This window comes from Gymnoscopelus microlampas (genome assembly GCF_963454915.1).
Source record: "Gymnoscopelus microlampas genome assembly, chromosome: 5".
NCBI lineage: Eukaryota > Metazoa > Chordata > Actinopteri > Myctophiformes > Myctophidae > Gymnoscopelus > Gymnoscopelus microlampas.
The window spans coordinates 40,520,274-40,534,905 of NC_139942.1; the positions used below are offsets into that span (position 1 = coordinate 40,520,274).

General features: G+C 43.1%; 1 protein-coding gene across 1 annotated transcript in view; it reads right to left on the reverse strand.

The window, feature by feature from the left end:
* Nucleotides 1–14,162, reverse strand: part of LOC311046174 (collagen alpha-2(VI) chain-like) — a 25,016-nt gene extending 10,854 nt beyond the window's left edge. The window contains exons 1-22 of the mRNA XM_084058348.1: nucleotides 13,952–14,162; nucleotides 11,249–11,337; nucleotides 10,965–11,065; nucleotides 10,649–10,792; nucleotides 9,039–9,413; nucleotides 7,263–7,283; nucleotides 7,078–7,143; nucleotides 4,611–4,709; nucleotides 4,472–4,498; nucleotides 4,274–4,300; nucleotides 4,132–4,176; nucleotides 3,948–4,001; nucleotides 3,787–3,849; nucleotides 3,571–3,633; nucleotides 3,318–3,371; nucleotides 3,181–3,216; nucleotides 3,034–3,096; nucleotides 2,750–2,812; nucleotides 2,583–2,645; nucleotides 2,339–2,401; nucleotides 2,206–2,256; nucleotides 916–1,014 (exon numbers count right to left, since the gene is read on the reverse strand). Coding sequence (XP_083914474.1) covers nucleotides 916–1,014; nucleotides 2,206–2,256; nucleotides 2,339–2,401; nucleotides 2,583–2,645; nucleotides 2,750–2,812; nucleotides 3,034–3,096; nucleotides 3,181–3,216; nucleotides 3,318–3,371; nucleotides 3,571–3,633; nucleotides 3,787–3,849; nucleotides 3,948–4,001; nucleotides 4,132–4,176; nucleotides 4,274–4,300; nucleotides 4,472–4,498; nucleotides 4,611–4,709; nucleotides 7,078–7,143; nucleotides 7,263–7,283; nucleotides 9,039–9,413; nucleotides 10,649–10,792; nucleotides 10,965–11,065; nucleotides 11,249–11,321 — 1,650 coding nt within the window. The 5' untranslated portion in view covers nucleotides 11,322–11,337; nucleotides 13,952–14,162. The remainder of the gene's footprint in view (nucleotides 1–915; nucleotides 1,015–2,205; nucleotides 2,257–2,338; nucleotides 2,402–2,582; nucleotides 2,646–2,749; nucleotides 2,813–3,033; nucleotides 3,097–3,180; nucleotides 3,217–3,317; nucleotides 3,372–3,570; nucleotides 3,634–3,786; nucleotides 3,850–3,947; nucleotides 4,002–4,131; nucleotides 4,177–4,273; nucleotides 4,301–4,471; nucleotides 4,499–4,610; nucleotides 4,710–7,077; nucleotides 7,144–7,262; nucleotides 7,284–9,038; nucleotides 9,414–10,648; nucleotides 10,793–10,964; nucleotides 11,066–11,248; nucleotides 11,338–13,951) is intronic.
* Between the last annotated feature and the right edge of the window lie 470 nt (nucleotides 14,163–14,632).

Consider the following 14,632-nt stretch of genomic DNA (forward strand, 5'->3'; position numbering starts at 1 on the left):
TGATTGGCTGAGATTTTGACACCTACCGGAAAATGTATTTTCTGTTTATTAAAGAGCTGGAGAGACGGGAGACTCCTGTTACTGAACAAACACTCTATAGCAATGATTACTATCAGAATATAGTGCTTTAAACTTTTAACAAAATACTTTTTGTTTTAACCAAAAAATATCACTTACCCTACCTTTAAATAGGTTAGAGTAGGCATGTACACTCAACACCACAGAAAAAGACTACTGTAGAGAAATTGCAAATACATAAAATAACAGAATATTTAACTAGGAGTTGTATGTGTGAAATTAATAAATATTTTTCGGCGCATTCCTGAGCCAATAATTTGATGACCGGTATGTAATACATTTTCACATTCTCAAGAGTTAAACAAACACTTTTTTTTGTGTACTTGTGTGTCAACCAATGGAGCATGCCGGAGGTGTTTCACATTGTTCTCACAACAACAACAAAAGGAAACATCCTCTCTCACTGCCTCATCAATTCCTTTTGAAATGGACGAAGAGAGAGTATAAGATGTACAACAGAAGAAGTTGACAGAAAGTGAATTAGAAGAGATGCTTCGCCACTACTAGGCAACCCTGCTGTGATGGGTTTTGTCCAATTGCAGACGATGGATGGGCAACTAGGGCCCTATCTTGCGCAGCACCTTATCCTTTATGCTCATCGGCGCATTGTGAGCTATGTTTTTCAAAATAATAAAGTGGGTAAGATAAGATTGCAAGATAGGGTTCTTAGTGTGAACGCGGGCAAAAAGTTTGAGTCATTCGGCCGGCGAGCCTGCACACACAGCAGATGTCAAGGCCAATGCTGTGATTCAGGTCACTGCAACTGCATGATTTGGTTGCTACAAACTCGCCGGAACAAGTATTCACACTTTTCAGCATAAAACCACCTTTACTCACAACGTCGCCAGGAGGTCCTTTCTTTCCTGGGCCTCCCTTGGACCCACAGTCTCCTCTGCCACCTCTGGGTCCTGGATTACCTTTCTCTCCTCTCTCACCCTACAAAACAGCACAAGACAAGTCCGGTAAGCTGCTTTAGGGGAGGGAGAAAGATATATATATATATATATATATATATAGAGAGAGAGAGAGAGAGAGAGAGAGATGAGAGAGAGAGAGAGAGAGAGAGAGAGAGAGAGAGAGAGAGGCGCGCACACACACACACACACACACACACACACACACTGCTACTGGCAGTGGCTCAGGAGGTAGAGCAGCTGCCTTACGGTGCGATTTAAACAGCGGGCGATTCAGGATAGTATTTTCCGGAAGTGCATTATATGTCTATGAGAGCCGGCAACTACTGGCGATAGGGCGAAGTGGGCGGGGGTGCGATGAAAGATGGATTGTCTTTATCTTTTGGACGATGTCGCCTGACGATCGCCCGAGAGTCGCCCGCTGTTAAAACGTACTGTTAGAATCAGAGGGTCCTCTCTCCCCAGTCCCTGACTCCTCTTGGTTTAGTGTAGAAATCTCCTTGAACAAAACACTTAGCTCCTAACTGCTCCCGATTAGCAGTGTTAGTGTGTGAATGGGTGAATATGATGTACATTGTAAATCACGTTGGAGAAAGGGGCTATATCAATGCACCATCTACCATTTTGTTTAACCATTAATACCTTAACAAAAATTGATCATGGAGATGCATTGGAAGGATGGGTGAAGTGATAGACTAGCGAAGTGGAGTACGGGATAGACAGTTCATTTGTGATAATGAAGCAGGTTTGTGTTATTTAAGAGGTTAATACTGTTATTTATTTATACTGTTATAACTGTTTAATTTCAAAATGTCTCCCAATTTAGTTGTTATGCCAATTCCTTTTTGTATAGTTTCTGTCACTGCTAACCCCTACTGTTCGGTCTTGGGGAGGTTGTAGACGACCACATGTCTCCTCCGATACACATGATGCCACCAATTCACTTCTTTTCACCTGGCAGTGAGGAGATTCACCAGGAGTGCATAAAATGCGCGTAGGAAAATGCAACCCCTCCCAGTTCCACTCCCCGCTGTAACGGCACCTTAAACAACCTGTGGGAGTCACAAGTGCGGTGAAAGAGATCGCCCTCCCCAGCCGGCTTCCAAAATACGAACATAATACGACAGTTGTGTTTGTTGGAGGCACCGTGGAAGATTGGATGGAGAACTTTGGCATTTGGGATTATTAATGAAAACCTTGGTGTTTATATTACCGATGGTCCTCTTGTTCCAGGATAGCTGAAGCCAGGTCTTCCTTGATCTCCCTGAATCATAGAGAGAGAAACAGTCAAAACAACGCTTCACAGAGTCATGAGAGTGACAGATGTGCACACTTAAACTGTGTACCTTTGGTCCAGCCAGTCCAGGGTCTCCTCTTGGTCCAGCATCACCAGAGTCACCTCGGGTGCCCTAAGATGAAGTCGAGTGTTATCTCATCAATTCCCTCATATTTTGTTAATGACATCAAATAGATCATTGCATTATTTCAACAATGTTTTGACCGGGTCAAGACAGTCCTGGAAATGTTTTGATTGTATTTCAAAAGAATACAGTGGGCCAATCAAAACGAACCGGGTGAAATTTCACCTACGTTTTTCCCTGAGTCTCCTGGCGATCCCGGAGGCCCCCTGGGCCCTGGCAGACCGTTGTCTCCCTGCACGGGAAAGACAGATCATTTAGCAAGGACATGTTGTCTGGGAGTGGATTAGAGAACAGGGGGTGAGGACAGTAAGAGTTTAGCATCTGAGGCCTCGTTACCTTGGTTCCCTTGTTTCCTACTTCACCTGGAAGTCCCCTCAATCCCTCTGGGCCCATTTCACCCTGAAATACAAAGACAACATCAAGACAGGTGTTATCATGAGTGCATGTGCAGTATGTGTACACCCAGTACATCACAGACCAAACGAAAATCAATCCCATCCCCTGAGCCCTCTTACAGTCACAAGTCATTGTGGAACTGGGTCTGAGATGAATATAAACATGCCTAGTGGATAATTTCATTGAGATGGGTTGCATGTAAATATGTAAACATCGGGACATACGTTGACTCCCTTAATTCCATCTGGTCCTTGAGCGCCCTTTGGCCCAAAGTCTCCTCGTCTCCCCTAGAAGAACAAAACACAGCTTAGCACATAAGACCGTACCGTAAACTCAGTGGGTAAATTAGGTGGATGAAATCTAGCTCTTACTGGTTCTCCTTTGACACCTGGGCCTCCAGGGGTACCCTAGGAAAGACACCACACAGGTTAGCATCACATCACCATGAAACCTACATTTTCATTTCCATAAAGTATCTTTGTTTGGTGTGTTACAAAGTAAGGCTTACTGATTTTCCTTTCAGTCCAGGGAAGCCGGGCGAGCCAGAACTTCCTTTCTCACTCTGTGGAAGAGACAGACACCTGAGTTTAACCTCTGAACTTTGACCTCTGACCTTAACCCTTTGTCCTTGCATCGGGTAGCCTTATACCATTCTCCCTGGCTGAGAGGAACGATACAAGGCTAACTCTTTAATTATTTACACTAGACAGTGTTCAGCATTCTGGGGGTGAAAAGGGTAATGGGTAACTTCCTGGTTTTACCTTCGGCCCAGGGTCTCCGGACGGGCCGGGTGGACCTGACCTTCCTGGGCGACCGGCATCCCCCTGGACAGGACACACACACACACACACACACACACACACACACACACACACACACACACACACACACACACACATACATACATAGAGTTAGACACACAGTTGAGTGACAATAAAGGTTAATGGGGGTGCGACGGAGGTTTGCGATTCCTGTACCTTCTCGCCATCAGAGCCAGCGATACCACTATCTCCGAAATCTCCAGGGTGACCGTCAGGACCCTGAAACATATCACACATGCATCATAAATAATACAATTAATATGCCACAGTGTGACAACATATATATGACCATGATGTCAATATATTTCAGACCATACCCTGTCGCCTGGGTCACCTTTGCACCCTGGAGCGCCAATCCGTCCGATTTTACCCTGAGAAAAGGACAGAGAGTAAGGGGAGGGATGGGGTGGGTGGAGATTTTAAACACCAGTGAGTTCCAAACTCTAACTAGGGTAGGCTACTTCCTGTACACCTCCATACATCCCAACGCAAAGTTCTTACCTTCTGTCCGTCAGTTCCGTTGCGCCCTGCAAGGCCGCCCACACCCTGGTGAGGAGAAGGAGATGGACCAATCAGAATTCACATTGACTGATGGCTCTACATAGTAGATTATTTAGTTATTCATGATTGGAGGAAGTCTTACCTTCTTCCCCTCATGTCCGATCTCTCCCTGTGGGCAGATACCAAGTCAAAGGTTATATTACTGTTATCAATGTTCCACAATCAATCATTGGTAAATCAATTTCCATTTTCACAATTACGCCACAACGATTGACCCCAAAACCTAGAACATAATGAGACAGACAATGACTCAAAAGAAAGATGGAAGTCGTTAGCTCACCTTCTCACCCCTCAGACCTGGCTCTCCCTACGCAAAGGAACAAATGAGAAGCAGAATAGGATTATTATGGGACAGTACTGTAACAAACATACAGTACTTTGCCAATGAATGAGGAGATGATTAATGAGTGGGGTCATACTTTGACACCAGGCTGACCGATAGGACCCTCGATACCGGGGTCTCCTGGGCGACCTCTCTCTCCTTTCAGACCTGGATCACCGTTGTCTCCTTTAGATCCCTGAACAGAATCAGAACAGGCAGTTAGCAAAACGTCGATCAGCACCAGTGAGTTAGCGTGTATGTGTTTACTTCAGTGTGTATCTATGTGTGTCTCTGTGTACTATGTAGCATGTGTATGAGTGTATGTGTGTGTGTGTGTGTGTGTGTGTGTGTGTGTGTGTGTGTGTGTGTGTGTGTGTGTGTGTGTGTGTGTGTGTGTGTGTGTGTGTGTGTGTGTGTGTGTGTGTGTGTGTGTGTGTGTGTGTGTGTGTGTGTGTCTGTCTGTATGAGTGTATTACAGTTTTTCACAATCACTTTGAAACTCAGAACCTTGAGGTAACTTTTTCAAAACCTTGGATACAATCTTTACAACAGATATTCAACAGTTCCAAGTTTCAAAACCCTTTTTTCAATTGCTTGGATACAATAAATAGAAATCACAGAACATCAAATAACTTGGTGATTTGACACAACTTACCATCAAAGTATTTAAAAGACATTTCGTTAAATGCCTCTAACTATCAATGAATACAGTAATTCAATATGATAACTGTAACATTAGTTTTATAGAAACTGAAGAACACAATTCCAGGTTTAGATCATAAGAAGTAGGCCGGCCATTTTCCTGGCTTTTACAAAAATGACAAACCATTACTGATGATTGGTTTGACCTTGAGGTACGGATATAAAAGAAGCTGTATCCACTTTGCATCAACATGACAACAACATGAAGCAGGCAGGCAGCCCAACATCAGGCAGTCAGACATGTTCTATGGAACAAGCTCAACAGTGGTGGTGGTGACTGAATGTGTTCTTTGTTTTCCCTGCAACCAAATACCGGTGATAGGGATCGAATCCTTAGCACTCAACAAGAGCTGGCTGTGGATGTTTCGGGCCAGAAATGACATCTGCTGTTTGACCGAAATACAGCAGCACGTAATTGATTGGAAGTGTTGATGAGCTTGGCAATGTTGCAGCCAGACGTTTTCCAATCATATCTGGGATTCTGTCAAGGCTCCAGGTCTCAGGTTTTTTTTTAAGGAATGCAGATAGACTGAAACAACAGTGGGTTGAGTATGCTCAGGTATATGTTCTGTTTCAAGGTTCCTGCTGTGAATGATTCAAGTTTGATATTCTGTTGTGTGTACATTGATTTCTTTGACTAGGGTAATGGAGATGCTGCAGAGAACCACCACAAATACATATTTGTGGATGAGGCAGGCTTCAGCCTGGCCAAAACAAGGTGGAGGGTTAGAAACTTCATTGGCCAGCGGGCAACCATCCAAGTATCTGGAGTTCTGGACAATTTCAGAGCACTAGATTTTCAGGCCGCTACACAGCCTTCAAACCTAGTCCTATGTTGCGCTGATAAGAGTAATGGTCACCAGGCCATTTGAAGGGTTAAACACTGCTCTAACACTGCTGCTGAGCAACGATGCACTTGAAGCACCCAGGTCCACTGTCATACCTTCGCGACCTTATGTTCGGGAGGTAGGGGTCTACGACCACTTCCTGGTAAAACCGGAGGTGAACAGATCCACTTCCACAAATACAGTCCTGTAAGACCACCTACCAATCTTGAAGCATTTAGCATACTGGGAAATGGACTTATGGCCATTTAAACCCCATTCAATAGGAACACAGAGGGGGCGGGGCATCAGCAAATGGCAGCCCGTCTAAGAGCACCCACCAAGTTTGGGGCCTTTAGCATGCTGGGAACTGGAGTTATGGCTGTTTAAACCGCAGCCAATAGGAACACAGAGCAATGGTGCGTCTGTGGCACACGTGGCCCCTGGTGCGGCTATTCTGATAATAGACCCCTGACCAGTGTTGGTGCCAAGTTTGGTGCGGATCGGAGCAACGGTGCGCCTCGCAGGTCTGCATGTTGATGAGACCCAATCCACAAGAGAGGCCCAATCCACAAGAGAGGCTTGATGAAAATGACCAATGCATTTCCCATGAATAACCAACTAGGAAAGTGAGAGCCTCGGAGCGCTACCCCGGGCTCGCAAACATTGCCAATAGCCAATCAGAATGAAAAATCTGACTGCTACATCTTGATTACATGGCTCCAGGGATAATATGTACTGATGTGTGTGAGTATTGGACAAAATCAGTATTGGCAAAAAGTGACTTTTTTTTCCTTAATACTTTTTATCCCACGATTTTGTAACGCTGGCTGATCTAATTGAATGTTCCAGTAGTATTTCATGATATACAGTATTGTCATTTCAACTAATTATTCTAAAATGAAAGATTCCCTCAAAGATATTGACGCGCAATGCACTACAGACTACAGACTGTATTACAAGTGCTGACCATTTCCAATGTTCCATCCAAGGTTTTTAAAAAGTGTGTGTGTGTGTGTGTGTGTGTGTGTGACTCACTTTCTGTCCCCTGTGGCCTTTTGGACCATCAGGCCCTGGTGTCTCCAAGCAGGACACCTTGTAACACTGTAGAAGAAAGGTTAATAATAACGCTGTATGACCAAATATGCATGACAAAATATAGAAAGATAAGAAAGAAAATATATATAAAAACAACAACAAAAACAGATGATGCTCCATCTTACCTCTGTGTAAGCCATATGTTGCTGTCAGAAGAAAAGAAAAGAAAATATTTAATGTCAGATACACAAAAGTTATAAACGAAATTAAGCACTTTGACCCTGAGGGTCTGTATTTTCAGCATGTCACTATTAATAGGCGACAATGTTTTTAAAAAATATATATAATTCCCAAATAGCCAAACTAGTCAATCGACAAGCTCAAAACGCATCACATACTGTATGTGAGCTTGTTGATCTTCTAAGTAAGTAGGTCGGAGAGGCATATTGTCGGTATGAGCCAGAGCGCGGGAGTCTATCGCCATTTCTCAAAGTGCTAGACCCCTGAGAGATGGATTGCTGAGGTGGAGCGCAACACCACCCATCAGCTCCCAGTACTTGTCGCACGACTTGCCACACTGTGCTACTCACGCGCTGAGTCGAACCCATGACCTTGTGGTCAAAAGGAAAGTGCCCTACCGACTGAACTACCCGCACGCTTCAGAACCTTTTATTTTCACTATTTATGATACTAGTACATCGTATAGTTGGCTGAAGTGCAATATATACTCCTTCCTACGTCCGCACTTTTCTTCGAAACTACAAATTGACGTCATTACGGACTTCGGATTGGGCGACCTCAGAACTTTTTCTCTGCACTCCTGCACCTCCTGACTATAGTTCAGAAAGCCTGTCCGAAACCCGACGTCAGAAGGAGTATATTGCGCTTTAAGTGGCTTAAGTGGTTAGGATTACCAATGCGGTTCCGCCGTGTGTCAATCTTAAAGGGATTGTAGGTTCAGAGATAAAAAAAGAAAAAAACTGTTAAAAAAAAAAACGCCCCTCCAGCAGTTCGTTTCCCCGACCACCAGGGGGTGACGCAGGGGGGACTTCTAAACGGGCCAATGCCGAAAATAGGTTGCTTTATTCGGATACAATGCGTGCCACTGCCCGCCCCTGCCGGTTCTCTGAATTTTTATTTTTAAATAGGCTCTGTCATGATAAATTGACCACATATATGAAGTTAAACAACTAAATTCTATCCAAACGCTATCTTAAAAGTAAATTCTGTGCCTCAAAAAAGAAGTTTGAGAGCGTTTTAAAACCGAAAGTAAAAAGTTCACACGGACGCGCACGGACGCGCACATGCATGCGTTAATTTATGTCCCGGATACCCGGATGTCAAAACATAAATAGTAGGGAAAATACGGATTTCAGAAAGAGGACTGTGTTTCAATGCAGGAAAACACCCCAGCATCATTATATAGTGGCTGATAGAGGGGAAAAAATGCAAAATATATATATATATTTTTTTTTTAAATTTAGGCTTAATGTTGCCTAGAATCCCTTTAACACGTGTTCAGTGCAAGGTTATTAGTTTTACATTTTTCATTAGTTTTATGAAGTTTTGTTTCTTTTAGACTTTTTGTTTCAAATGTCAGTTTTCATTCGTTTAGTTTATATTAGTTTAATTGTTAGTTTCAGTTTTTAATTGTAACATAGGGTAGTCAGCGGCAAGAATCACAAAGCTCCGAAAGATTATGAAAATAGCAGATCTGCAAGCTCACATCGCATCGTGAAACGTTGTGAGCTTGTAGATTTTCATAATTGTTGAAGCTTTCTTTTACAATTCTTGACAACAGGGCTTAAAACATGCTACATGATTTCAGTATGAACTAATTGACAAAGACTAATACTAAGGATATTTTGTTTTTTGTAAAGCCTGTTGTTTGTTTCAATTCTAGTTTTTGTAATTTCGCTAGTTTTAGTTAACTATAATAACCCTGGGTGAGTGTGCGTTACCATGGTCTCGATGATGCGTTTGATGGTGGCGGTGTGGATGACAGGTCTGCCTGAGCTCAGGTCCACGGCCATGAATCCCGTTGGCTCTGCACCTGAGAAGACCATGGCGGGCGAGTTGGCGATCTCCCTCAGGCCCGTCTCGTCAACGTTCTTGGACGCCGCCACCACGAACATCCTGATGCCCTCGTCGCGCGCCCTCTCCGCCGCCACCTTAATGCCTCCGCATGGGTTTCCCGTCACGTGGCCGTCGGTGATGACCACGGCGAACCGCAGGGCTTGGGGGTCGGCGGGCATGCGATGCATTTCCTGGGTCATGTTGGTGAGGGCGCAGTCGATGTAGGTACCCTTACCCAGATATCGGATTCCCCTAACGCCCTGGGAATTGATAGGTAGGTAGGTAGCATGGATTGAAGCAAAATAAAATCAAACAATTAGCACAATATTAAAAGTTATTACATTTTAGCAATATTGCTTTTGTTGTTCTATGTACAGCCAACCAGGTGAAGAAATCCCAGATTGAGGCTTTAAGCTTTGCTTTTAAGAAATATCCGAGACCATTTATGGAAGATGCTTCTGAACTTATTGAATAATAACCGAAAATACTCTACAAGCTCTCAATGAGTGAATGAAGAGCTTGTAGATCGGCTATTTTCGCTGTGCAACACGCTTCCATAGAAGACATGCAGATAGTATGACAGATAGTAATCAATTACACAAAATAATTCATAATTTAATAAAATAATCAATGAATAATAAATCCCTATTTTGGGCAGTTCATTATATATATATATTTTTTTATAAATGCACAAATAAAAAAGATTGTGAAAATAGCTGATCTATAACCCTCTGATGCGTTGTGACCTTGTAGATCAAGCTATTTTCACTATTTGCACTGTTGTGTGACAAAGTATAAAATAGGGCTTAAGTAATTCATTGATTTACACATTATTTGATAAATTGAAAAAGTAATTGATAGAATAATCGCTAAGAAAATAGTTGATAGTGACAGCCCTAGATCCAATTAAAATATTTTACAGATCCCTGTCAATTAGTTAAGCGATTACAAATCTATTGTAATAAGGCTGCGAGTAGTATGTATGTAACTCTGTCTGCAATGACAATACACTACTGTACATCATCATCAAATCACAGGCAGAAACGTAATACTCAATATATTAGATATCTAACTCAATAACTGACATATGGTGCAATTTAGTGGTCAACAGTCAAGGTCAATTGAGTCAGTTATTGATTAACAATATGAATTCCTGAACTATTCATCGTAGGATGAGACTGAACGCATTTCAAATCCTTCTAGCTTGCAATTGTTTAGTAACTGTATCATTCCCCTGCGACCAGGAATGTAAAGCCATGGGATCTGAGTGAAGTGTATGTTTAAATAAGTGGTTCCCTCAAATTAATATGTATTTGGCAGTGGACGCCCATCTGAAAATATTTTGTGCCGGGATCCCAATGCAAGATTTCTGTTGTTAAAACATAAAAAAAAACGTGGTTCTCATTTCACCAAACGATGTTTACATTTGCTTGCATGTGTGTATGTGTGTGTGTGCGTGCGTGCGTGCGTGCGTGCGTGTGTCTCTGTCAGTCACCTGAATGAAGGCATCCTTGGTTCCTAGGCGGGCGAACACTTGCTGTGTCTGGGAAAAGTGCAGACCACCGATGGCCCAACGGATATTAACCAAACCTTTGTATTCAGCATCTTCTAGGCCCTGTGCAAACTGCACTGTGAATGCCTAGAATATGACACAAACAAGCACACATAATTAATAAATGGGTCAGCTGACAGTATAGTAGCGCTGTCTCACATTAATTGATGTTAATCCAAATAATAAACACTATTCCGTGCTAAGTTCAGTTAAATAAAAGTTCAGTTAAATAATGGGGATATTGGGGTAAATGAGGTACCTTGATGCTCTCCACAAATGCTCCAGGGGGTGACTCTTGGAGAGCGATGGTCTCTGATGTATCGATGGTGAAGTAAATATCTATGGGACACTCATGCTTTTCTGGAAGGGAGACAGGCAAACACACATCTATGCAACACTGCAAGAGATTCACACTGATAATCCATTTAAATTAAATGTGCATTTCTATTGCTTATAAAGTGCATCCCATGGGTCCTTAAAGAGCAAAGTCAGGTAATGAGATGGACATGAAAAACATGCTGTGTCCAGCTGGATGGCACTCACTGGCACAGGTGGCCTGGCCGTGCGCCACGGTTCCAAAAAGCAAGCACAGAGCGGCGACCTCTAACCCCAGCATCTTCCTCTTCTCCTGCCTGACAGATAGGGGTACAGCACACTCTTCTGTCAAGAGGGTTGCATTACATCCATCTATCCACCTGTTGCTTTATTTACCATTTCAGCTTTGATCAAACGCAAACAAAAGAGAAGATTTGTGGGGGGGGGGGGGGGGGGGGGGGATACACTGCAAATTAAAGGACGACTTCACCCATTTTCAACTTATCTTCATATAATTGGTCCTCACTAATACTCATCATAAAATGGTACCATTATTTTCTACTTGGTCTGTGTCTCATAGGAGGGCTGTGGACACATTAGAAACCTAGCCTGTAAACCAGACGAATCTGCCAGTGAAAAAAAAAATTAAAAATAGCCCTCGGCAGATTAGTCTGGCCCCACTTGGTTGTGATTGGATTTTGCAGCCCCCGAAGTTGCGGGGCACCAATCAGGAACCAGAATGCAAATGTGGGGCGGGTTTATCACGTTAAACGTCATTTTTTTGTATCCCCCCCTTGGAAATGCAGGTTCCGCACACAGAGATTCCAGACATCTATATGCAGTGATATTAGCCTGGCCATGCCAAGCTATTACAAACCCGCCAACCAGTGACATCATCATTATGCAGGCTTTTTCTTTTCAATGACTTCCATTATAGCATGCTAACTTTCCAGGAATAGAAAGCCTGCAGTTTATATTAGCTTGGATTCCTCATCAATGATGTCACTGGTAGGCAGGTCTCTGAACTGTCCACAGCCCATGAGTCATAGATGGGGTAGACAAAGAAATTACCATATTATAATGAGCATGAATGAGGATCAATATGAAGATAGGTTGATATGTTGTGTTTTTTGTTAAAAGGTTAAATCACTATATTGTGATATAATCACTGCTATAGAGTGTTTGTTCAGTAAGGGTCTCTGCGTCACTCCAGCTCTTTAATAAACAGAAAACACCTTTTCAGGTAGGTGATACAATGTCAGCCAATCAGGAGAGAGTACCCATTTAGCAGCTTAATTTTGATAGTGTTCCAGTCTGCTCATTTCTTTGTGTCATCACTTCCATTTTCACTTGTTTAATCTATATCCTGACTGAGTCTCTATCCTGATTGGACAAAATTGGTGTCCCGACCTGAAAATGCATTTTCTTTTTAATAAAGAGCTGGAGAGACATGGAGACTCCTGTTACTGAACAGACACTCTATAGCAATGAGTACTATCAGAATATAGCCTACCTTTAAGTAAAATAAAGGGGATGGAAAATGGATAATTTAAAACGAATCTAGAACTATGTCTACAAATGTTATTATAAGCAGAAACTAAACACACAATTATAATAGCCTGTTATGCACATATCCTCTCACCACATGTAATGTCTTCACGCCATTATGTCTGTTAGTTGACTGACAAAGCAATGCACAAGAAATGGCAAAAAATAAACAAATTGTGTGTCTGCTGGCTCTGACTGGTAAGTTCATGAATCTCTTCAGTATGAGTCAGGTCTAGCTGAGTGGGAGTGCACACCTGGCATCAGTTTGGGTTAAACAGAACAACCAAAGGCCATTTTGTCAACTGGGAGCAAACATGGCTGCCAGAGTTACGTAATGCATAAGAAAGCAGCAAAAGTCTTTTTTTACACTCTCATCATGGCTAAATTAACACTGAGGATTTCACTGTGAATTAAGCCTTTACTATGCTGCAAATATGGGCACAAAGAAATATAGGACTACATCACAATTTGTTGAAGACACATTTCAAACTATCACACAATAAAAAAAAAGCAGATAAGACCCACTATGGCATATGTAGAGATTAATTGGAAACATTTCCACTGCTGAACCAAATGTTACTTGCAATTTCAAGGTCAAGGCCAATATAAAACTGGCTGAAAGTACACTTTTCCAATCAGGATGGAAAAGTCATGGAGCTGTAGTGACATGATAAATGACAGAACAATCCAAGCTAACCATGTTTAGGTCATCAAGCAGGTTATTGGCCATTTCAATTAGTCTACTTTTCAGATTGGTTTCAAACCACTTCAAAGGGCCTCAACATGCTGTTCTCAGATGTGGTGTGGTGTGGTGGGCTGACTGGCTGTCTTTTAGCCTACTGTACTTCCTCCACAGACACTTTTCTTCATCTTTACCTGCTGGGTGGTCAAACATCAATGCTACTGTCAATTCTGTTATCGTAGGCCCACCGCCCCAGGCCCTATCTCTTGGACAACGGGATACCCCCAAACTTCTGGCCACCAGCCAATCTTCACCACTTTACTATGCCTCCCTCTAGTGGACAGCCAGTGCAATGGCTCATTAGGTTGCGAAGGTGCCTTCACATCAACTGTCCCTAACTGCCTGGGCTAGGACAGAATACTAAACTGACATCTTCTTCAGGGTTTCTCATCCGTACATATACTGACTGAGTAAAATATATGTAGCTAGGTTGCATAATTTCGGACATACGTACTGAACATGTGTTATCTAATATCTGAATTTTAAGCTAAAATCCGTGAAATCCGTGAAGTTTCCTTCTTCACTGCAGTGAAGTCAGACCTTGCGCTTGAGAGACAGATGGCGATCAGAGCGAGACACGCGCAGACAGTCACAGACAGATGAGAAGAACTATGCTGTGCGTAAAAGTGTTTGCCTCTTACCCGAACTCTTTCTGGGACAACTTCAGAACAGTTTGTCGAATAGTCCGTCCGTGGATCTTCACTGCCTCATCTCCGGCGGAATGAGGAGAAGAAGAAAAGGAGGAGAAGAAATGAGAATAAAAGTCCTGGATGCTTTCTTCCCGCAGAAGAGTCGTTCCTTCGCTCTCCTCTCCCGTCCAGCCCTGCAAGAAGAACCTGTGAGATCCCTCCTCTCCCCTCCTCCTGCACGCGCGCCCCAGCTCGCCAGTGTCCGCAAGGAGGCGCCGTGGATCCGTAGCACGATGTGCGCGTCCGTGTGCGCGTGCATTCTGGGGGTGAGAGAAGGGGGGGGGAGAGGGAGAGAGAGAGAGAGAGAGAGAGAGAGAGAGAGAGAGAGAGAGAGAGAGCGAGAGAGAGAGAGAGAGAGAGAGAGAGAGAGAGAGAGAGAGAGAGTGTGTGTGTGTGTGTGTGTGTGTGTGTGTGTGTGTGTGTGTGTGTGTGTGTGTGTGCGTGTGCGTGCGTGCGTGCGTGCGTGCGTGCGTGTGTGAGAGAGTGTAAAATAGGCCTACTCTGTTACAAGGAAAGGGCATGTAGGCCTGATGTAGGCCTTTTTTTTTGGTAAAAGTACAATACACATGTGAGCTGGCTATTTTCGAATAGCCAAAGTATAAAACAGGGTTTAATGTATATAGGCTATGTTTT